The sequence below is a fragment of the Lipotes vexillifer genome, unplaced genomic scaffold, assembly GCF_000442215.2.
Source record: "Lipotes vexillifer unplaced genomic scaffold, Lipotes_vexillifer_v1.1 scaffold79, whole genome shotgun sequence".
In the NCBI taxonomy this organism is placed as follows: domain Eukaryota; kingdom Metazoa; phylum Chordata; class Mammalia; order Artiodactyla; family Lipotidae; genus Lipotes; species Lipotes vexillifer.
In genome coordinates this window covers 973684-997586 of record NW_006775678.1, presented here as the reverse complement: position 1 = coordinate 997586, position 23903 = coordinate 973684, and the positions used below count along the sequence as shown (strand labels likewise).

The window sequence follows — 23903 nt, the reverse complement described above, 5'->3', positions numbered from 1 at the left end:
AGGAAGCCACCATCTCCTATCTGCAGAGACAAAGGGAGGCGGCAGGGCTACCAGTTCTGGATGGGCCTGTCCTGTAGGACCTGGAGCTACAGGAGGGTAGGAATGCCTGCTAGAAATGCCACCTGAAGCTGGCTTCTCATGTCTTCCCACCCTCCCATCTCCTGCCTTCTTTTGGTCAAATGCAGCAGAAAGCTGGTGGTCCTGGGAGCTGGGGAGATGCAGCCTCCAGGGGCCAGCTCTGTGATACAGAGCAAAAGAGGGGATGCGGTGGGCAGAGTGGGTGGGAGGTAGGCACTCCCTGGAGCAGCACGGCCCAAAGGACCCCTTCAGCTCTCCAGATGTGCGGCTCAGTACATCTGTCGGATAAATGACTAAATAAATTGGTACATGTACAAGGAATCTCCTCATCAGGTTTGAAATATGTCCAGCTGCTTATGGAAAATTTCAAGAAATTCTGTGTGTTTCTAGTGTTGGAATTCTTCCATCTGTATAATAAATACAGCTTTGGGGCATATAAGGGGCTTGCTTATTCCTTTAGTTATTCTGAATAAGTCAGTTTATAAAATGGATAGCAGCAGTTAGGCAAGTCATAAAATACAGACACTTAGTGTCGGAAAATATTATGACCCTCACCTGGTGCTCTGACTGCAGAGAGGACGAGGATGTCATCCTGTAAGTATTTATTGAGCCCAGCCTCTCCCCTTCATGCTGCACGGCCAGGCGTGGCTCAGGGAGGGGGCGGGGAGACACTGCAGCCTGCTTGTTTCCAGATCTTGTTTTCTTCCACTGGAAGGTGGAATACGTAATAAAATAGAATAATATCTGAAATTCAGAGAGGATTCCAAATCTTACCTCTAGCCAGCAGTTTCAGCTTCCACTCCTATGAACCCTGTCTTCAGGGCTCCTGGCCAGATTGCACAGTTTGAGTGTCAGCAATTTTAACATTGTTGGGAGAGTTTTTTGGGGAGCAGGCAAATGACCCCCAGGAGACAAGAGGGGAAAGGAACAGCGACAGGAGCTGGGCTAATCTGCTTTTCAGTCCACGTGGGGAGTAGTAACTTATTTTATTTGTGCCAGTGGAATCATGAATAAATAAATGTATGAAATAATGCATTTGAAAACACAACACCCTTAGGGGATGATGCCGGTGTTGGTGATGATGATGGTGACTGAAGTATAGGGATTTAAAAGTGTATCCGGCAAGGGGGAAGGGGAAGCTGGGATGAAGTGAGAGAGTGGCATGGACATATATATATACACTAGCAAATGTAAAATTGATAGCTAGTGGGAAGCAGCCGCATAGCACAGGGAGATCAGCTTGGTGCTTTGTGACCACCTAGAGGGGTGGGATAGGGAAGGTGGGAGGGAGACTCAAGAGGGAGGGGATATGGGGATATATGTGTATGCATAACTGATTCACTTTGTTATAAAGCAGAAACTAACACACCATTGTAAAGCAATTATACTCCAATAAAGATGTTTTTAAAAAATAAAATAAAATAAAAGTGTATCCGTTTGGATAGGTCTTTTGCACTGGTAGCTAAAGAAAAAAATGATTCCATGTCTTTAATTGCACTTGTTACATTCTGTTCCCCAACCCCTGTCTTCATGTTCTTATTTGATAGCGTTATTAGTCCCGTGGATACTTGCCGTGGGCTTTTAGTTCTCACTCACATTTATAACACTTGCTCACAAGGCACAAAACCATCCTAAGTTGGTGCAATCCCAAGGAACTTCTAGAATTAGCGCCCCTTCCCGCCTCCTGCCACCCCACCTCCACCCCAGCATGGATGGAAACCAGCCTCCTCCTTCCCAGGTCAACGTTTGGGTTAGCCCATTGTTTGCCACGATTGTTATCCACTGCTGCAGGCAGCCATGATGTTAAATCATCGCCTCTGAATTTTTTGGACAAATGCCCTCAGGGAAAATATTGTTCATGCTGGGTGAGCTCTGAATCAGGTCACAGAAAGACAGTCTCATGAGTGAGGTCCTCCAGGAAAGCACCAGACAGGTCAAATCATGATGATTCCCTGGGAATGGGGCTTTGGAGTTGCTCCAACTCTGTTCTGCTTTCTTCAGTGGCTGCCAGTCTGCTAATTTTCACTGTGATTGTGGGCTCTTGGTTCCCGAGACTACCATGGAACTAGGGATGGGGGGAGAGGACTAGGGCAAGTTAAACTGCAAAAAACTCACTGTTCTTACTGAGATTCAGCCATTTTTTGTTGAATAAATGCTACCTACATGGCCTTCGGCTGACGTTCAGAGCTCTGAAAAAGTTGATTCAGACAAATTTCGCCAGTGTTCTTTTTGCTTTTGTAAAGGAGGAAACTTCCAGGCGTCCTTATTTCACAGTTTTTGCTGATGCCCTCCATCTTCCACCTCTACCATGCCATTTAGCACAGGATTGACTTACATCCTTATGATAAGTGAATATTTATATTATTTTCTTAATTTAGAAATTTGGAAAACTTGTATCCTTCGTTATAAGCTTGATAGTTTCCCAATAGTTCAAAATTGTTCTTATACAATCAGTAGTAATATTAAGGAATGGGATTCTTAAAAATATTGTGTATTGAACCATATTAATATTTGGAGATCTTATGAACCAAGTTTTTCCAAATGACTAATACGTGATGTTACAAAATCATACATGGGTTAGAGATGTATGTAAAATACGATGCAGACCAATGGATTCTATGTAACAAGTATGAAAAATTCACTGGTATGGTTTCAGATTCCACATTGCAACTAACCTTTGTGTGGTATCAAAGAGGTTATCTGCAACCATATGGAAAGACCATTAAAATAATGCTTCCTGGGCTTCCCTGGTGGCGCAGTGGTTGAGACTCCGCCTGCCGATGCAGGGGACGCGGGTTCGTGCCCCGGTCCGGGAGGGTCCCGCGTGCCGTGGAGCGGCTGGGCCCGTGGGCCATGGCCGTTGGGCCTGCGTGTCCGGAGCCTGTGCTCCGCAGCGGGAGAGGCCACAACGGTGAGAGGCCCGCGTACCGCAAAAAAAAAAAAAAAATAATGCTTCCTTCTCCAACTGCATATCTTTAGATTTTCTTCATATTCTTCAACCCAAACAATGTGGTGTATCACATTGAAAACAGAAGCAGATACAAAAATCCAGCTGTTTTCTATTGAGCCACATGAAAAAATGTAAAGCAATACCACTCTTCCAATTTTTACTTTGTTTTGGAAAAATATGGGTATTTTTCATAAAAATATGTTATTTATGCAAACATGTAATGAGTTCATTTTTGTTATTTTTGAAGGGATAAACCAATGTTTTTGATTTTTCTCAGTTTTAATTTTAATGTGGTCAACATTGATGGATGTAACCCCCCATAAACAAACGTTCTTTGAGTGTTCAATTACTTTGGAGGGTTTGAAGGGGTCCTGCTGCCAAAATGTTTGAGAACCTCTGGTTTAGGCTAATTCCAGGCGGTTCAAGCTCAGAAGCTCCATCTGCTTAGGGTCACATGCATCCCTTTTTCTCTGATATGGAAATGTTTAACTTAGAAAGAACCTAGAGTATTCAGGCAAGATTTTCACAGCAAAGTGGAAGAAGGCTGCTGTCTCCTTCAGGCAAAAGGAAAGGTATGCCAGGAGAGAACGCAATTAATTGTTCAGGGAAATTCTTCCAGGATGCTTTTTGCATTCCTGTCAAATCACTGTGGGGCACACTCTGCCAGCATCTTGCAAAGATTCTAAACCCCGATGCTATGTTCATACCATTTCAGCAGCTACCACTGAAGTCCCTCTTTTGAACTCCCTTTGTCCTTCCGGACCGCACCATACAGCTTGGCACAGGACTGACCTACAAAATCCTCTGAGAAATTTGTAGTATCTCCCCCCGGTAGATTTTTAGTCATTTTAGGGCTGGACATGATGTCTCCCCCATCTCCCTGACGCTGCTTCAGCTCTTACCATCATATTGGTTCATACTCTTGTTGTCAGTTGACCCATCAAGATGAAAACTTAGAATAGAAAGATTTTATTCGCAAATATGATCTCTCTCTACACGCTATCATTTCCCTTCTCTGAATGTCCGTTTTCTAACAGGATTCACAGAGCCAAGCAACAGAGTCAGGGGCTCTGGTTTCCTATCCGAGCTCCACCACTTACCTACTTTGTCACTTTGGGGAAATGGCTCCTTGGAGCCTCAGTTTTGCAGACAGGGAGCAGCTAGCACACTGTATAATAGAGGAGGTATTCAGCAAAGGCTGGGTTCCTTGTCCCATTTTCTCCACCTCCTTGTGAGGATGCTTAGAGATAATTATTAGGGCATGCCAACCGCAAACCATAACTCTCTCAAAGGCACTCATTAGCCAGTGAGAAGTTAATTATACTTAATCCAGTTCCTTTTCCTCTTTAATGTACTCAGGATGACTTGTAAATCTTATATCAGCTAAAACACACGTTCCATAAAGTCCCACATTACTAAACCATAACATTTCCTGATCTGTTAATATAGTCATTCAGAAGTTAAATATATTTAATTCATTTATCTTCTCCATATTTTTCTCAAATTTGTTTTGTTTTCCCTCCTTGATTCTGGAGAATCATCTCTATTCCCTCCTTTATTGCTTTCTTACCTGGTGCTTTGTGCCTCTTGGTCTTATTTTCCTCTCTTCCTTTTCCCTCTTCCCACGCAAGTTATAGTACCTTCAGGATAACTGGTTTATCCAGCAGAGGGATCGTGGCCTGCATAAATCAGGAAATCACAATTACTTGGGATTTTCTCGTAGCCCACGGTGCTGTTTTACACCCCTTGTAAGCTCTCGACTGAGGCCAAATCTCCAAGAGCTAATCAAAAAGAGGCATGAAAGGAATGACGTGGGCAATGTGAAACTCATGCAAAGGTCATTTTCTCTTCATGCCTCCCTCAGCTTTAATTGAAGAGACCTAAGCCTAATTAATGGTGATGAGGATGAGGGTGTCTCCAAGGGTGGACCAAGGACAATTTGTAGCAGAATGCATCTGGGAACTTGAAAAGTAAATTCTTAGGCCCTTTACTCAGATTCTGATTCAAGAATTTTGAATGGAGTTCCCTGATAATTCTTCTGCATACTTCTTGAGAACCAGCGATAACCTGGTCTTAGCACTGCCTCATCCTTTCTTTCTTTCTTTTTATCAAGTTATATTTGACCTACAACACTGTGTACGTTGAAGGTATACAGTATACTGATTTGATACGTTTATATTGCAATCTGACTGCCATAGTAGCGTTAGCTAATACCTCTCTCACATCACGTAATTATCATTTTAGCACTTTTACATTCTTACAGAGTACATGTGGCATAAAATTTCTGCTTTACAAAGTCCCTTCACATTGATTTTTTTTTTTTTCATTTGAACCTCAGAATAACTTTGTGAAATAGACAGGAGCAGGTACTGTTTCCCCTGGAAAGTTGCCCTAAATTTTAGTCTCCCCAGGCTGTTGGTCAGGGCAAATCCAGAGATTAGCTTTGGGTCAGGCTTGGCCGACCTCGGCCACCCCTGAATGTCTTCTACTTGGGAACCAAGTTACCAAAAGAAACAAGGTATTAATAAAATTGGAATCAGTCTGTGATTTCTGAAAATGAGGCCTATGTGAGCAGGCACCCAACGACTGAGGGCTTATGAGCACATGAGCTCAGGAGACAAAGAGGTCCCGCCAGTAAGGAAGAGAGAGGATAAGGAAGACGGTGTCCCATAGCTGTAAGCGCCTAACACTGACCCTCCTGGGTTAGATATTTGTGCTTCTTTTACATGCACCAGTCAGTAAAGATCTGAGCATCGTCTCTAAGTCTGAGCCAGACCCTCAGCTCCTGCCTTCTGAAAGTGGTTGCCTTCTGAGCTGGGTAATACATAGAGTGAGATCAGCAGTGTTACAATTACAATGAGGTCAAATGAGATAAATAAGAATGCAAATATAAAGCAAGTATAACAAGTTTTTATTTGGGACTGCAGAGCCTGGATAAGGGTCTTAATGGTAAAGGTCAACAAAGCCGGTCAGGCTCCAGGCTCCGTGTGGCTCCAGTCAAGAAAGGGAGGAGCCACAGAGCACCATCCCTCGTGGAGCAGGGAGGGAGAGCAGGCTTGGTGTGATCCAGGATTCGGTTTCTTCCCTGCTGGGCCAAAGCCAAACACCTGGCGGGTCTTGGTCAGGATGGCATGTGGACATTGGTTTCCAACCAGAGGGGTTCATGGCTGTGATTTAGGCTTTATAATCATGTTAAATTAAAGAGGAAATGGCACTATGCTTCATACACATAGTCCTAGTATGGTATCATCTTTACAGCCTCCTGGCAAGAACCATGCCTTCTTAGCATGGTCTTAAAAAGAGTTACTGCTTATGCTATTCCACTACAGGAGTTAGAGTACTGTATAATACCTTACTCCAGAAAGTAATGCTTTTTCAAACTCCCATAACATAGAATGACTTAAAATAAAAGGAGAGAAGAAGAAACTAGAATATAAAACGTTTCTCCATTCATCTGAGTAATTCATAGCATTTTCAAATTGGGGTAAGATCGTGAAGAGTCTTAAGGGAAAGTGCTGAGCATCTCGGCCAGTTGCCTCTGACCACAAACCCCTTCCTAGGCGAACCACAGATCTCCTTGAGTGTGCAGGAAAACCATGGTCAATTTCTGTGTGTGCCATGAGGCGAGAAATGTAGGCATGCAAACTTACCTGTATCTTCTCTTCATCCTAGCGGTACCCAAAATGACGCTGCTATTTATCAAATCTCTGCTAAAAACTGTTTGGGGATGATCTGCTGCTCTGCAGTGAAGATCCATTGAAGTGGATCTTCAATCCACGGAAGTGGAGTGTCCATCAGAGAATCAACAGCTCTCTCTTAACCCGAAAGATGACAGGAACACAGTTTGCAAACATGAGACATATGAGCAGGAAAGCACACATCAAATTGATGAGAAGGAGCATCCTATAAGGAAGAAAGTATTGCCTCGGGTCCTACCGCATCAGCTGACTCCCCCTCCTCCAAATTCAGTGGTGCATGTTCACTCCAGCTGTTGGCTGATAATGACCTTGGTACATCCAGTTCTGAAAATCCCTTGGATGTTAAAGACATGAGGCAAACTGAAGAGGCTCGTGATCCCGATAACACAGAGGACGTTGCAGAGGGGTTGCTTTGTTCTAATTCAAGTCGTATTTCCGATGAACAAGATGTGTGTGGCCACAGGACAGTGCATTCCAAACTATCAAGGTTAATGGATGGTGCCTTAGGCACTAATGGCCCTAATGATGACGTCTTAAACTCTAGTCATCAAAATCCCACAGTACAGAAATACATCAGCTTTAGCCTACCGCTGATGGAGGCAGCCTCATGCACTGCCCCAGGTGACAGGGCCACGAGCAACAAGCCAGTCAGCCGCCCGGCTTCCAGCATAGACTTTGACAGTGATTATGAACTTTGCTCAGAGATAACCCTAACCTACACCGAGGAGTTTTCAGACAATGACCTGGAGTATCTGGAATGTTCCGACGTCATGACAGATCACTCCAATGCAATTTGGCAAAGGGACCTGCAGGGGACTGAGCGTGTTTTTTTATTAGAAAGCGATGACGAAGAGATGGAATTCAGTGAGTGTTGTCTGGGTGGATGTGAGCATTTCCTCAGTGAAATGGGTTGTGAGCCTCTGGTGTCGGATGACACCGGGCCTATGGATGCCACCGCTGGCCTCTGTGATTATCACTCACCATCCCAAGAAGTGGAGGTACGGAGTAGCTTAGCCTCGATGCGCAGTGCCTCATCCCCGCAGGCAGGGATGACCCTGCCTGTGGGACCTCACCAGGATGGAACGTCTATGGTGACAGACCAGGGGAGATATAAACCACCCACTGCTCCTGAAGCTGCTGAAGATGGCTATCCAGGAATTCAAGGGGAAACCAGAGACGGCCGCCAGGCAGGAAAGGAATTTGCCAGTGACAATCTGCTAAACACGGATAAAGCAGTAAGAGAGAGAGAGAGGAAGCACTTATCTGGTGAGTTAGGAAAATCAGGGATGAACCAGTGTTTGGAGACTGTGGCTGAGAAAAGAGTAGGGGAAAAAGACTTATTGAGCCGGAGGGGCTCAGAGAAACCTGCTAGGGCAAGGCGACCGGGGATTAAGGGAAAAGCCAAGAAGCTGAACCCCAACCTGGAAGAAAGGGCAACAGAAGCCTCCCTGAATCGCCTGTATCCCAGAGGACCTGTTAAGCACCCACTAACGCCAAGTGACAAAAGAGAGAGTTCCCATGCCAAAGCAGAAGCGACTGATTTGAATTCCCAGTTCCATGCAGGAGGCTGTGCTATTCCAACCCAAGCAGAGCAAGAAGCAAAAATCCTGCAGACTTCACCAGGCTCACTCTCCAAAGAAGGGAGCTTGGACTTGCAGGGAGAAGGGGTGTGGGTTAAAAACGTACTTGAAACAAGCAGGGTTCCAGACTGGAGTGATCATCCTCAGGTAAGACTCCTCTTTTAAAAAATTATAAGCTAAAATGTATTTGTGCGTGTGCACGTGTGTGTATGTCTCTTCCCTTCACATTCACAATTGCTGTTCCACAATGTACATCAAAATGGTTCTTCCAGTACCATCAGGGTACTTGTGAATGACAGGGGCTGCTGCTGGGAAGGAAATCTGGTTTTGAAAAAAGGCCCAGATAAACCCTAAGCTATCCTAATTATAGCAAAAGACAGATAGAAGTAAGAGGCACTAATAGGATTCTGGACAGCTGGGAAAAGAAATCTGATATTTTGTCTACTGCATGTGTTTTACCAGGCAGTGTCACTATTTAGAAAGTTTTTAAGCAAATCTTTTGGGTGTAGCTTGTAAAAAAACAAAACAAAACATTCTTTTTAGTAATGTTTCGGGGCAGTTTGAAAACTGGTAAGTGCTGGCTTTTATCAGAATTCCTAGTATGAATGAAAGATTTCTGTGTGTCTTAATGATTTGCAGAATTCACTTGATGCTGGAGAAAGTAGATAAAGTATATTTTGCTGTGCTCAAAAATCAAAGTAGATTTTTGAATGAATGTCTGTTTTATTTTATTTTTCTTAGACCACAAAGTATTAAAGAGGCTAAGAAAACACAACAGGAAGCAAAAAAAAAAAAAGTTTTACTCTATTACTGATGTGGGGGTGTATTTGAAAAAGATGCAATTGAATTAATGGGAATAATTAATGTACAAATATGTTATGCTTGATAAATGAACTTATTATATTTATAATTTTAAAGGGTTCCAAATGGGCTTTGAACTGATGCTATGCTATGAACCAAGATTTGGTTTTTGGAAATAAATACCTAAGAAAAGTTATTTATCAATTATTTTTACTTAGCCTCTGTTCTCCCTTCTCCCAACTTTGTGGTTGGGACCTAGTATTGTTTTTAGTTTTTTTTTTTTTTTTTTTTGCGGTACGTGGGCCTCTCACTGTTGTGGCCTCTCCCGTTGCGGAGCACAGGCTCTGGACGCGCAGGCTCAGCGGCCATGGCTCACGGGCCTAGCCGCTCTGCGGCATGTGGGATCTTCCCGGACCAGGGCACGAACCCGTGTCCCCTGCATCGGCAGGCGGACTCTCAACCACTGCGCCAACAGGGAAGCCCCTAGTATTGTTTTTATAGAAGACTAGATATACTCCAAAGAAAATTAAGTATTCCCAAATGCATTCAAAGTTATTGAACTCCCTTTGTGAAAAAGTAAAAATTTAATATATTGATTTCTAAAGACCCAGTCATAAAATAGCCTAAAAATCTAAAAATCTCCAGATCCAAGGTAGTTTTTTCCTGAGCAAATTGTTCTGTTCCACTGGCCAAATTAGCCATATAAAGGTCACATTTATACTTTACTTCTTTGCAGGAGTGCCAGCTTTATCCTTTTTGGTCGTTTAACACACCAATGACCACAGATTCATGACCAAGAGGAGTTTATGGAGGCAGTTTGGCCAAAAAGTAATACAAAATTAAGTTATAATGTAAATTTTTCCATGTCAATAAATATAGCATTTCCCTTTCTACTCATAAAATGCTCTTCCTGACTCAGCTAAGTGCCTTTTCACAGTCGTTTATCCATGTTGAGCGTTTCACTGGGCAAATTACTTCAATTATTAAAGGTTGAGTGTGGAGCAAGGGGAAGGGGGGAGCAAAGTGGCCCAAAAAAAGTAAGTGAAGGAGAGGGGGCTATTGACAATGTTAGTTTTAGACCCATCACTGTGGGAGGCAATGCCTAGCTCCCTCAGCTGCCAAAAGTTGAGAGGCGCTCAAGGAAGGAGCCCCCTTTGTCATCCTGAATTCTGAGATGGAGAGCCCTGGGGACCAGGAAGCTCACTTGTTTCCTGGCAACGCAGTGAAATAGAATGGGCGGTCCCTGGGACACTCTTGTCTCTGCCAAACTTCTAATGGGACTCTTGCTCACACAGTCACACATTCATGGATGCACACCTACCTTGCCAGCTATCAGCTCAAGGTCCCATCTGTGGTTTCACACATGACCAAGGCAATTATCTCAGGACACTGAACATGAATTTTTAGAAAGCTTGCGTTCTGCAGATAGAGGGGCCATTTCTCACTCTGCTGTTCTCAGCAGCAGAGTCGACCTCTCACTCAAGGGACAATGTGAGTAGAAGCTATATACTAAATAGTTCTGTGTAGCCCCAAGTTAGAAATAGGATCTCTGTACCTGTGGCATTTATTGACCCTTAACTAAAGCAGGAACGTTCTGCCACAGGTATAGTGGCATAGTGAGTGCAGATTTCTTTTACCCATGCAAAACGTTACTCTCTAACTGTAGGAGATGTCTGTATTTCTTACACATGTACACAGCATAGCCACATTTACAGGAAATGGCTAAATAACATTGCAAATGTGACACCAAAGCATTAGGGAGTCATTGGGAACTAAATCAAATTTTTTATAATATTGCTAAAAAAAAAAAAAAACACCCCAAGATTGGTGAATCTTTCCATAACTAAGTCAAAAGACATTTAAAATATTTATTCTCAGACATCTGAGGCTCATGGGAACTTAAAATTTGAAACGGTTAAAAATCCTTGGTTGAAGGTAACATTAATAAATTTGCCCTCTCCTGACTCTCGCCTGATTCACTTCCTTGAAGGTGACTAGCAGTAGAAACAGTGACCAGCATCTTATCTTTTAGTATTTTCTCTCCAACTGTGTATTGCTTTTAGCACGCTGAGAAAAATTCCATATCTCTAATTCTACGTTACAAGAACAAGGCAAACGTGTAGACTAAACTGAATCCAGGAGTCCTTACTTGCTGTCTTCCTTTCCCACTCTAACAAGGCAAAGCTATCTTGTTCTGATTTGTCTTGAAATAGTACTTACCCAGGCCGAGACTGGAAAGCCCCCAGTTGCTCTACATTTATAGAAGATTCCTAAATTAATCCCAGTTTGGGAGTGGAAAACCGAAAGGGTACCCCAGGCTAACTTGAATCATCTTCAAGGGTCACACTGCCGATCGTTCACCTTGGTTCTGATCTTGCTTTCTTGATCCAACTCAGAGGCAGCGCCGGCCAGTCTGCCCCTCTTACGTTTCCCTGTAGCCACACTGGGGTGTGGTCATCCTCACTCTTAAATCAGAAGTACTGTGTCTGTCCTTCTGCATAGCTGCCCAGCCTCACCCCAGAGAGATTTGCGTTGCTCTTTGGGATCATGGGAGACTCAAGTGTACGGTATGGAAACGTATTCTTAGGTTCTGATAGTTAAGCATCTTCCTGACCAGGAATCAGCATAAAGGGTGAGCTCCATGATGGTAGTGAGTTTGGTCACTGTTTTGTTCACTGAAATGTCCCAAGTCCTTGGAATAGTACTGGTCACATAATAGGCACTCAATAATTGAATGAGTAAATAGCCATATGGTACTAGATAACTAGATTGAGTCCTCTCCCTTTTTTTCCTGATGAGTCTGGCTAAAGGTTTGTCAATTTTGTTTATCTTCTCAAAGAACCAGCTTTTAGCTTTATTGATTTTTGCTGTTTTCTTTGTTTCTATTTCATTTATTTCTGCTCTGATCTTTATGATTCCTTTCCTTCTACTAACTTTAGGTTTTGTTTGTTCTTCTTTCTCTGGTTGCTTTAGGTGTAAGGCTAGGTTGTTTATTTGAGATTTTTGTTTCCTGAGGTAAGATTGTATTGCTATGAACTTCCCTCTTAGAACTGCTTTTGCTGTGAATTCCAGGTATAGTCATGTATGATTCTAATAATCATTGGTCTCAACTACTTTATGGCCTTCATTGTCATAAGTACATTCCTTGGTTCCCCTCATATACCACCTTTCCACTAGGAAATTGGTACCCATTGCTCTTCTGGCCCTGGGGATGGATTGGTTTATGCTAAACTGACCACACTTTACATTCGGCTTCCTTGTGAATGCTGGGAATTCAGATACAACCTTGGCCTTGTCGGTGCCTTATCAGCTCTCACAAATTGCTAACTAGATCCAGGAAGATCTTACCACATCCCCCTAGCATTCAAGACCTTCCACAATATTGCTTCTATTTACCTCTGAGAGGCAAAGCAGATGTACACACTGGCTACCTTATCTGGAAAAGGGAGACTTTTCTCAGAATGTGTTTTTTCCATCTTCTGGTCTGGAACGCCGTCACTCAGCTTGTCGCTTGCTCGGCTCACCTAGTCCTTCAAGGCCAAGGTGCAGGTCCTTCAAACTGTACTTCCCCTGAAACACTTTCCTCATCCCTAACTATGATTTCTCCTTCCAGAGAAACAGCATTCTTGTCCTCATTCTTTGCATAGTGTGGTGAGCTCTGGACCTGAGTTTGGTTCCTGGCCTACTGCTTTCTGACTCTGTGCCCTGGGAAAAACTACTTAAGCTCTCCCAGCCCCAGTTTCCTCATCTAAAACAAAATAATAATAATAACAATAATAATAACAACTACCACCACCTCACAGAGTGTTGTACGGATTAAATGCTCAGCACAGTACCTATTATGCAGTTAACATTTAATAAGTATTTTCATTTTTTAATTTATTATTTACCTTCTTAATCCATATGTCCTTTCTCCCCATATCAGCCTCCTCTTGGCTGGCTACAAGAGGATTTAATACCTCTTTTTAATTGAAATTTTTAATGAGATATTGTACGTGCACATATAGTTGTAAGAAATGAGACAGAGAGAGCGCTGTACACTGTGCCCAGCTTCCCCCGATGGTAACGTTTGGCAAAACTATAGCATAATTTTCACAACCAAGACGTTGACATTGATACCATCTGTTGATCTTATTCAGATTTTCCCAGTTTTACTTGTGCTTCTGTATGTGTGTGTGTATGTGTGTGTAGTAAGATCTGTAGAAATGTGTCACTTGTGTAGGCTCATGTGATAAATGTGGTAGGAAAGTTCATTTAAGTGCAGCCGAGTAGCTAGGCAGGCAGTGTCATAACACGGTATATGGCAGCTTGAAATGTGCATGGCCACCCAGTGACAGGCAGACACAGGTCTCCAGTAAAATTCTTTTAAAGAATAGGAAAATGTAAGCTGATAATCTAAACCTTCTTGCAATATAGTTTTCATATCTGGGACAGAACAATCTGAGATTTGGATTCATCTGCGTAATAAAATGCATCACCCCAAATAACAACTGTTAGCACTGACTCAGGAAGGCGGATAAGCCAGCTCTCTGCTGCTGATGGGACGGGTCGAAGTTTATAATCACTCATCTCTCAGAACGTGGCAGTCACGCCTCTTGTCAGCACTACTCCACGGCTGACCCAGGGAGTAACACAAACGTTTGTTTTGTTTTTAATCACAAAGCCCACTGTGCCACTTCTGCCTAAACCCATTACCATCCTGGACCTGCATGATTACTGCTCACTGCAGGTGTTGTACTCAGTCGGTATTAAATAATCAACGGCCATCATCAAAAAATCTGCAAACAATAAATGCTGGAGAGGGTGTGGAGAAAAAGGAACCCTCTTGCACTGTTGGTGGGAATGTACATTGATCCAGCCACTATGGAGAACAGTATGGAGGTTCCTTAAAAAACTAAAAATAGAATTACCATACGACCCAGCAATCCCACTATTGGGCATATACGCTGAGAAAACCATAATTCAAAAAGAGTCATGTACCACAATGTTCATTGCAGCTCTGTTTACAATAGCCAGGACACGGAAGCAATCTAAGGGTCCATCGACAGACGAATGGATAAAGAAGATGTGGCACATATATACAATGGAATATTACTCAGCCATAAAAAGGAACGAAACTGAGTTATTTGTAGTGTGGTGGATGGACCCAGAGTCTGTCATACAGGGTGAAGTAAGTCAGAAAGAGAAAAACAAATACTGTATGTTAACACATATATATGGAATCTTAAAAAAAAAAAAAAAAAAAGGTCATGAAGAACCTAGGGGCAGGGCGCGAATAAAGATGCAGACCTACTAGAGAATGGACTTGAGGATATGGGGAGGGGGAAGGGTAAGTTGTGACAAAGTGAGAGTGGCATGGACATACATACACTACCAAATGTAAAACCGATAGCACAGGGAGATCAGCTCGGTGCTTTGTGACCACCTAGAGGGGTGGGATAGGGAGGGTGGGAGGGAGGGAATGCAAGAAGGAAGAGATATGAGGATATACGTGTATGTATAGCTGATTCACTTTGTTATACAGCAGAAACTAACACACCATTGTAAAGCAATTATACTCCAATAACGATGTTAAAAAAAAAAAATCAACGGAAGCTCCTTAGTACCTACAGCCTTGCTACTCACCTTGTGGTCTGCAGACCAGCTTGGCAAAATGCAAAATCTCAAGCCCCGCCCCAGTCTTGCTGAATCGGAATTTGCAATTTTAGCCCTATTCTTAGGAGATTTGTATGCACACTAAAGTTCCAGAAGTCCTGGTCTGCAAGAAGAGATCTTTCCCACTGAGACCCTAAGGCAATGGTCTCAACCCTGCTGTACCTGGGATCACCTGGGACCTTAAACCATTCTGATGTCTGAGTACCACCCCCGTCCCTCACTCCCCCTACAAGATTCTGATGTAATTTGTCTGCAGTGTGGCTTGGGCACTGAGGGTTTTAAAAGCTCCCAAATGATTCTCTGAACCTCTAAGACTGAGAATCTTAGCTGTGCTTTAGAACCATCCCTGGTTTTCTAAATATACAGGTGCCCAAGCCCCACCCCCAGAGGTCCTGATTTTGGTGGTTCTAAGGCCCTCAGGGAGTGGAATGCAAGTGTCACTCTGGGGGTTCCAGGTCCCACAACGGCAGAGCAGGGCCACCTTTCCTGAGAGGTTGTACCCCTCATGAAAGCGCTCCCTCAAGGATACTTGAGCCCCTTGCACCTGATTTTCTGCAATCTTAGGGAACAAAGTGCCAGGTTATTCAATACTACTTTTCAGATCAAGGTAGTGGGCATTCTCCACATGTAAGTTGTTTCTGCTCTGGTGCAGTATATGCATTCCTGTAACACCTCACATTCTGCAAAATCACAGCTAAAATATTAGGCCTTCTGGGGAAAATAGTATTCCCCGCAGGTTACTTCATAAACAGGCCATTTAAAAACTAGAGACAAAAGCAAAAAATGAATGCAAGAAGTTCACTTGGACCACTCAGGAGGCGGCTCAGGTTGGCTGAGGGCCGCCACAGCAGAGATTAAATATACACAAGGTCATTGAGTGGAAGTGCTGGCAGCCCTTTAGTCAGAGCAGCTGGAGGCTGAGATGCGAAAACAGAAATGGGTCTCTGTGAAGCCGTCTGTGAAGCTGGCCCTGGGAGGTGCCACCTGCCTTCAAGTGACCCAGGCCTGGAGTGTGCCTCAGGAGCACTGGGGTAGGCTTCATTTTTTTTTTTTTTAATTTATTTTTTAATTGAAGTCTAATTGATTTACAGTGTTGTGTTAATTTCTGCTGTGCAGCAAGTGACTCAGGTTGGCTGAGGGCCGCCACAGCAGAGATTAAATATACACAAGGTCATTGAGTGGAAGTGCTGGCAGCCCTTTAGTCAGAGCAGCTGGAGGCTGAGATGCGAAAACAGAAATGGGTCTCTGTGAAGCCGTCTGTGAAGCTGGCCCTGGGAGGTGCCACCTGCCTTCAAGTGACCCAGGCCTGGAGTGTGCCTCAGGAGCACTGGGGTAGGCTTCATTTTTTTTTTTTTTAATTTATTTTTTAATTGAAGTCTAATTGATTTACAGTGTTGTGTTAATTTCTGCTGTGCAGCAAAGTGACTCAGTTATACATATATATATTTTTTTCAGATTCTTTCCCATTATAGTTCTTACAAGAGATTGTATATAGTTCCCTGTGCTATACAGTAGAACCTTGCTGTTTATCCATTCTACGTGTAATAGTTAGCATCTCCGAACCCCAGTTCCTCAGTCCATCCCTCCCCAACCCCCCAGGCTTCATTTTTAATTTTATTAAAATATGACTAAAAAGGGTTCCTGCTGCCAATGCAAAAGCTGAGTTAAAGGCTATTCCCTTTCCTGCTCAAGATTCTATAGTTTACTCCAGCTATTCAGGGGCCCTTAGCCTAGGAAAAATTGCCCATGAGCCAATGCAGCATCTACGTTATACTGATGTCATTCCCTAGTAACTGATTTCATCGGGCTACCTCATTACAGAACACGTGTTATAGAGTCCCCCCTGTGCTACGGGGGCACAAAGGCCTGCTGCTCAGGGGCTCCAAGTCCTCAGGGCACTGCCTCCAAGTGGGGGCTGGGATGATTTGCACTGGAATCACCTGCTAAGGTGCTTGTTTAAAGATACAGATCTCTGAATTTTACCCAAGACTTGTTGTATCTGCACCTTTAATTAAGTGATTCTTAATTAATTAAGTGATTTAATTAAGTGATCACTTTAATTAAGTGATTCTCCTGATCAGAATTTAAGCCATGGGCTAACTAGAATGAGACCTAGTGTGAATACTACAACTTGAGGCGTTCCTGTAAAGAATCACAGGATTTTGGAAACAATGGGAAGTTTAGGGCTTGTCAAGTGTAAGCCCTTTGCCCTAAGAGGAAAAAACCTCATGACTTGGATTTTCCTCTGCTTTCTAGTTGACTTGCTATAAATGCAGCTTGGGCTTCACCTGTCCAGCCACTGAAGTAAATACAGATCCTGATTTATTGTAACTAATCCAAAACAGGTGTGCCATCTACAGCTGAGTTTTATTTTGAGGAGTAGGGACGCGACAAGAATTTGGGTGGCAGCAGGAGAGGCTGGTGAAAGGAGGGTCCTTTGGCTGCGAGGATGAGTTTTAGTCCCTGTAGCAAATCTCTCATCACTGCCTTGGGTGGGAGCTGAGTGCCAGAGACATGCCTTATTGGTCTTTTTTTTTTTGCTGTGACTGAAAGTGAACTTGCTTCACTGAAAAGGGACCGAAAAAATATTGGGTTAACCAACCATCTATCAATATGAATGCTAAAGCTGTGGTAATCAGAACAGTGCGGTAGTAGCCCCAAACAGATAAATAGATAAACCAAAGTGAGTTGAGAGAACAGAATCAGACCTAAGAATATACTGGAATTTGGTTTAAGATAGAAATAGCCAAGTTTTAGGGAAGAAGCAAAATCTTCAAAGTTGACACAACTAGCCATCCGTGTGGGGAAAAAAATAAGGCCAATGGACCTCAAATAAACTCCAGATGGATCTTTTTAAAAAATTATTTATTTATTTATTTTTGGCTGCATTGGGTCTTTGTTGCTGCACACGGGCTTTCTTTTGTGGCGAGCGGGGGCTGTTCTTTGTTGTGGTGTGCGGGCTTCTCATTGCAGTGGCTTCTCTTGTTGCGGAGCATGGGCTCTCGGTGCGCGGGCTTCAGTAGTTGTGGCGTGAGGGTTTTGGTAGTTGTGGCTCATGGGCTCTAGAGCGCAGGCTCAGTAGTTGTGGCACATGGGCTTAGTTGCTCCACAGCATGTGGGATCTTCCCGGACCAGAGCTCGAACCTGTGTCCCCTGCATTGGCAGGCGGATTCTTAACCACTGTACCGCCAGGGAAGCCCCAGATGGATCTTTGAGTTAAATATAAAAAACCCAAACTATAAACTACTGGAAAAAGTATTGGAAAGTATTTTTATGTCCTTGAAAGCCACAAGATCTTCTTGGGATGTAAAGAACATCAACAACAACAACAAAAACAAAGAAAAAATGTGACAGTTTTCATTACATCAAGTTAAAAATTTTATATAACAAAAAATACTGTAAACAAAATTAAGTGAAAGTGACACACCAGGAAAAATATGTCAAACATGTAAGAGACAAAGATTAATTTCCAAGGCATATAAAAAACAAATAGATAAGAAAAGTACCCTTAACAACTGAATTTTAAAAAAGGTAAAAGTAAATAAATATGAAGTTCATAGGAGAGAGAATATAAATGGTTACTAAACATATGAGAAGATGTACAATCTTGTGAGTAATTAGGAAAATATAAATTTAAAAGATGTAACATTTTCACCCATCAGACAGACAAAAGATTTAAAGGATGGTTAACATCAAGTTATTGAGATTATGGAGAAATGGGTTCATTGCCAGCAAGAATGTAACTTGGTGGTATCTTTTAACATGACGAAGGGCAGCAGTGTCACTTTTCGGTATCCACTCTCAAGAAGAGCTTACACACGGGCCCCAGGAGGCCTGTGTACCATAATATGTTTTGCAGAATTGTTTGTCTAAGGAAACATTTATGCAGAAACAGCTAAATAAAATGTGGCCTGTTCAGATGATGGGCATCTCAAGACATAATATAAAGAGAAAGGTATAGTGCAGCATGATCCATGGAACATGATACCATTTATGCCCTCCAAACGAATCCAGAATAGTGTATGTTCTTATACATACATATATATATATATATATATATATATATATATATATATATATACATAAAATTATTTTTTTTAAGTCTGGAAAGATACACACCAGAATGATAACGGTGACTAACTCCGGGGAGGGAAATAGGAATATTGCATTCAGAAGGGTGATTAGTAATGTAACATTTTAAAAGGAAACTGTATTCATTTATTACCTGTATTATTGAAAACTAGTGGTGTTTTGAATTTAACTTAATTTTACTTTTTTTTACATCTTTATTGGAGTATAATTGCTTTACAATGGTGTGTTAGTTTCTGCTGTATAACAAAGTGAATCAGCTATGTGTATACATATATCCCCATATCTCCTCCCTCTTGCGTCTCCCTCCCACCCTCCTTATCCCACCCCTCTAGGTGGTCACAAAGCACCGAGCTGATCTCCCTGTGCTATGCGGCTGCTTCCCACTAGCTATCTATTTTACGTTTGGTAGTGTATGTATGTCCATGCCACTCTCTCACTTCGTCCCAGCTTACCCTTCCCTCTCCCCGTGTCCTCAAGCCCATTCTCTATGTCTGTGTCTTTGTTCCTGTCCTGCCCCCAGGTTCATCAGAACAATTTTTTTTAAAAAGTTTTAGATTCCATATATATGTGTTAGCATACAGTATTTGTTTTTCTCTTTCTGACTTACTTCAATCTGTATTACAGACTCTAGGTCCGTCCACCTCACTACAAATAACTCAGTTTTGTTTCTCTTTATGGCTGAGTAATATTCCATTGTATATATGTGCCACATCTTTATCCATTCATCTGTTGATGGACACTTAGGTTGCTTCCATGTCCTGGCTATTGTAAATAGAGCTGCAATGTCTTTTTGAATCATGGTTTTCTCAGGGTATGTGCCCCGTAGTGGGATTGTTGGGTCATATGGTAGTTCTATTTTTAGTTTTTTAAGGAACCTCCATACTGTTCTCCATAGTGGCTGTATCAGTTTACATTCCCACCAACAGTGCAAGAGGGTTCTCTTTTCTCCACACCCTCTCCAGCATTTATTGTTTGTAGATTTTTTGATGATGGCCATTCTGACCTGTGTGAGGTGATACCTCATTGTAGTTTTGATTTCCATTTCTCTAATGATTAGTGATGTTGAGCATCTTTTCATGTGCCTCTTGACCATCTGTGTGTCTTCTTTGCAGAAATGTCTATTTAGGTCTTCCGCCCATTTTTGGATTGGGTTGTTTGTTTTTTTGATATTGAGCTGCATGAGCTGCTTGTATATTTTGGAGATTAATCCTTTGTCAGTTGCTTCACTTGCAAGTATTTTCTCCCATTCTGAGGGTTGTCTTTTCATCTTGTTTATGGTTTCCTTTGCTGTGCAAAAGCTTTTAAGTTTCATTAGGTTCCATTTGTTTTTATTTCCATTACTGTAGGAAGTGGGTCAAAAAGGGTCTTTCTGTGATATATGTCATAGAGTAAAACTAGTGTTTTTGAAAAGGAAAACAGACTGGGGCCTAGGAATCCTCGATTCTAGTCCTGGTTCTGCCAGTGACCAGCTGCACGTCCTTGTGTCATTTCTCCTCCTCTTGAGGCCTCTTTCCTCAGTGTGAACTGAAGGGATTCAGTAAGAAGATCTCTGTTTCCCAGGCACTAAAGTCCTGTGAATCCTTAATTCAAAAAAATGCCCCCCAAAAAATATCAGCTACCAAAAAAAAAAATCAAATAAAATGGAAGGAAATGTGGATCTCAAGGTGAGGAAAGTCTGTCTAAGCATAAAGGGAAAGAAAAATGGATAAATCTGACAATGTTCGAGGTAATTAGGTTTAGATGAGTTCATGAGGGTGGACCCCCCCCCCCACAGTGGGATTAGTGATCTTATAAGAAAAAGAGGAGAGACCATGCAGAGGCAGCTGTACTGTATGCATGCCAGAAAGAGCTCTCACCAGGAACTGAGTTGGTTCTCTAGATCTATGAGAAATAAAATTCTGGTGTTTATATATATACAATGGAATATTACTCAGCCATAAAAAGAAACAGAATTGAGTAGTGAGGTGGATGGACCTAGAGTCTGTCATACAGAGTGAAGTAAGTCAGAAAGAGAAAAACAAATACCGTATGCTAACACATATATATGGAATCTAAGAGAAAAAATAAAAGGTCATGAAGAACCTAGGGGCAGGACAGGAATAAAGACACAGACCTACTAGAGAATGGACTTGAGGATACGGGGAGGGGGAAGGGTAAGCTGGGACGAAGTGAGAGAGTGGCATGGACATATATTCACTACCAAATGTAAACTAGATAGCTAGTGGGAAGCAGCCGCATAGCACAGGGAGATCAGCTCCCTGCTTTGTGACCACCTAGAGAGGTGGGATAGGGAGGGTGGGAGGGAGGGAGATGCAAGAGGGAAGAGATATGGGGATATATGTATATGTATAACTGATTCACTTTGTTATAAAGCAGAAACTAACACACCATTCATTGTAAAGCAATTATACTCCAATAAAGATGTTAAAAAAAAAAATTCTGGTGTTTAAGCCACCCAGTCTATGGTATTTTGTTAGAGCAGTCTAAGCTGACCCAGATATAAAGTCACCCTCAGAATTCACAGCCCCAGGTAATTAGGGAGCCATTTGGTGCACTAATGTCATAAATTACTAACAATCATCCCTATAGTTTTAAATAGCTTCTATTTGTATCTAATTTATACCCGATGTTACCCTATTCACTGAGAAGCTGTGTTCTTATGAATGGTGATATTGATATTTTTGTGTTCATTGCATGGCACGTATATGACACTGTACTAAGGCATTTTTCTGAAACGGAATTGTTACTTAACCAAACTAAGCAATAAGGAATAAGCCATATCAGTCAGTTGTGTAGTTAAAAGATGACATTGGGGCTTCCCTGGTGGCGCAGTGGTTGAGAGTCCGCCTGCTGATGCAGGGGACACGGGTTCGTACCCCGGTCCGGGAAGATCCCACATGCCGCGGAGCGGCTGGGTCCGTGAGCCATGGCCGCTGAGCCTGCGCGTCCGGAGCCTGTGCTCTGCAACGGGAGAGGCCGCAACAGTGAGAGGCCCGCGTACCGCAAAAAAAAAAAAAAAAAAAAAAAAAAAAAGATGACATTGACTTTGAGGTACACTTTTAGATCATCATCTCAGCTTCTGTACTTGGTCAAAAGTTTGCACTGCCTGTGGGGAGAAACAGAAGTGTCTCCTCATCCACAAAAATAATCACCCTTTATTGAGTGTCTTCATGTTCCTAGTACTGTATGAATACCCCGCATTTGCTGTTTCCTTCAATCCTTGTAATAATAGTGTGAGCCGGCCCACAAGGCTCAAAGATGTTAATTAACAGGAACATGGCGCATTTATTTTAAGGGGGAAAAATGGAATTCAGATTCCCTAAGGCAATCAGGTCAACACACCACAAATTGAAGCTGCTGCGGCTGCTGCTGAGGGCCACCGAAGTTTGAGAAAAGAGCCAGGATCATTCAGGAAAAAGAACGCCATTAATTGGCTCCAAAATCCAGATTGTTTATGAAGTTATCTAATTGTCCCCAAGGCAGATTCGGATTATGCCTGCCCCCTAGCTCCTCAGTCACCTGGGCTCATCTGCCCCCAGGTCACTCCCTCTGCTTAGTCCTACAGCTCTTCATTTAGAACCTGTCCTGCCCATCACACTGGATTAGATCCACACTATCCTGATTCATCTGCCCTGCTGGACTGTGAATTCCTTGTGGTCAGTGGTGAGCCTTACTGAGCACACAGTACCCGGTCGTTAGAAGAGCTCAATAAATGTTGAATTGAACATTGCCCTGTGATCTGAAAGGCCCATGTACAAAAGGAGATATCAATCCAGCAAGCGTGACAAGCACTCCAGAAACATTGTCAACCAAAATAATATGAATAGATTTGAATAGTGATCATTCATTTCAAATGACATGAAGGTATAAATATGGAAAACTCGTGTTTTAGTTTACTAGGGTTGCCATCATAAAATACCACAGACTGAATGGTTTAAACAACAGAAATTTATTTTCTCAAAGTTCTGGAGGCTAGAAGGGCAAGGTCAAGGGGTCAGCAGAGCTGGCTAGTTCTCAGGCCTTTCTCCTTGGCTTGAGGTGGCTGCCTCTCACTGGGCATTCGTGCTTCTCTCTGTGGGTGCACGTGTCTGCTGTCTATATCCTAATCTCCTCTTATAATGACACCAGTCATATTGGATTAAGGGCCACTCTAAGGACGTTACTTTACCTTATTGACCTCTTTAAAGGCCCTGTTTCCAAATACAGTCACATTCTGAGCTTCAATACATGAATTTGGGGGTGGGGAAATAATTCAGCCTATAACACATAGTTTCTAAATCTATCACTGACCATTTTGGGGCACAAGTCACTGAGAATTAGGATCTGGAAAGTCAGCATTTTAACTACCTCAAAACTCTGATTGGGAAAATTCCACAATTCTGGAAAGGCAAACACACCCCAATTTCTTCACCCTGTGGAATGAGGATGCTGGCCGAGGGACCACCCAGCACATTGCCCAGGTTCAGTTGACAGTGTGGTAGGCAGAACAATGCCCCCGAAAGATTAGGTCCATGCCCTAGTCCCCAGAACCCGTGGATATGTTACCTTACATGGCAAAAGGGACTTCGCAAATGTGAATAAGTTAAAGGTTTTGAGATGGGGGACTACCCTGGATTTCCCAGGGGTCCAAATGTAATCACAGAAGTCCTTCTAAGTGAGAGAGAGAGGGGGAAGAGTCAGAGAGAGATTGGAAGACCCTGTGCTGCTGGCTTTGAAGATGGAGGAATGGGGCGGGCAGCCTCTAGAAGCTGGAAAAGGCAAGGGATTTCTTCTCTGGAGCTTCCGGAAGGAATGCAGCCCTGCCGATAACTTGATTTTAGCCCAGTGAGATCCATGTCTGACTTCTGACTTCCAGAACTGTAAGATTATCAATTCGTATCTTTTAAGTGACTAAGTTTGTGGTAATTAGTTACAGCAGCCATAAAAAACTAATGCAGACAGAAAGGATAATTTTTAAAACAAAGCACTTCAGCGCAAGTCAGGATATTCCTTAGGTTTTCACTTCGGACATCAGAGAAGGAGCCCATTTATGACACAGACTGTGCAAAT

General features: G+C 42.7%; 1 protein-coding gene across 1 annotated transcript in view; it reads left to right on the top strand.

Moving 5' to 3' along the window:
- The window catches only part of ALPK2 (alpha kinase 2), a 115431-nt gene that overhangs the window by 20257 nt on the left and 71271 nt on the right, over window positions 1–23903 (top strand). The window contains 3 exon segments of the mRNA XM_007450122.1: window positions 6701–6800; window positions 6802–6931; window positions 6934–8453. Of these exon segments, the coding sequence (XP_007450184.1) occupies window positions 6701–6800; window positions 6802–6931; window positions 6934–8453 (1750 nt within the window).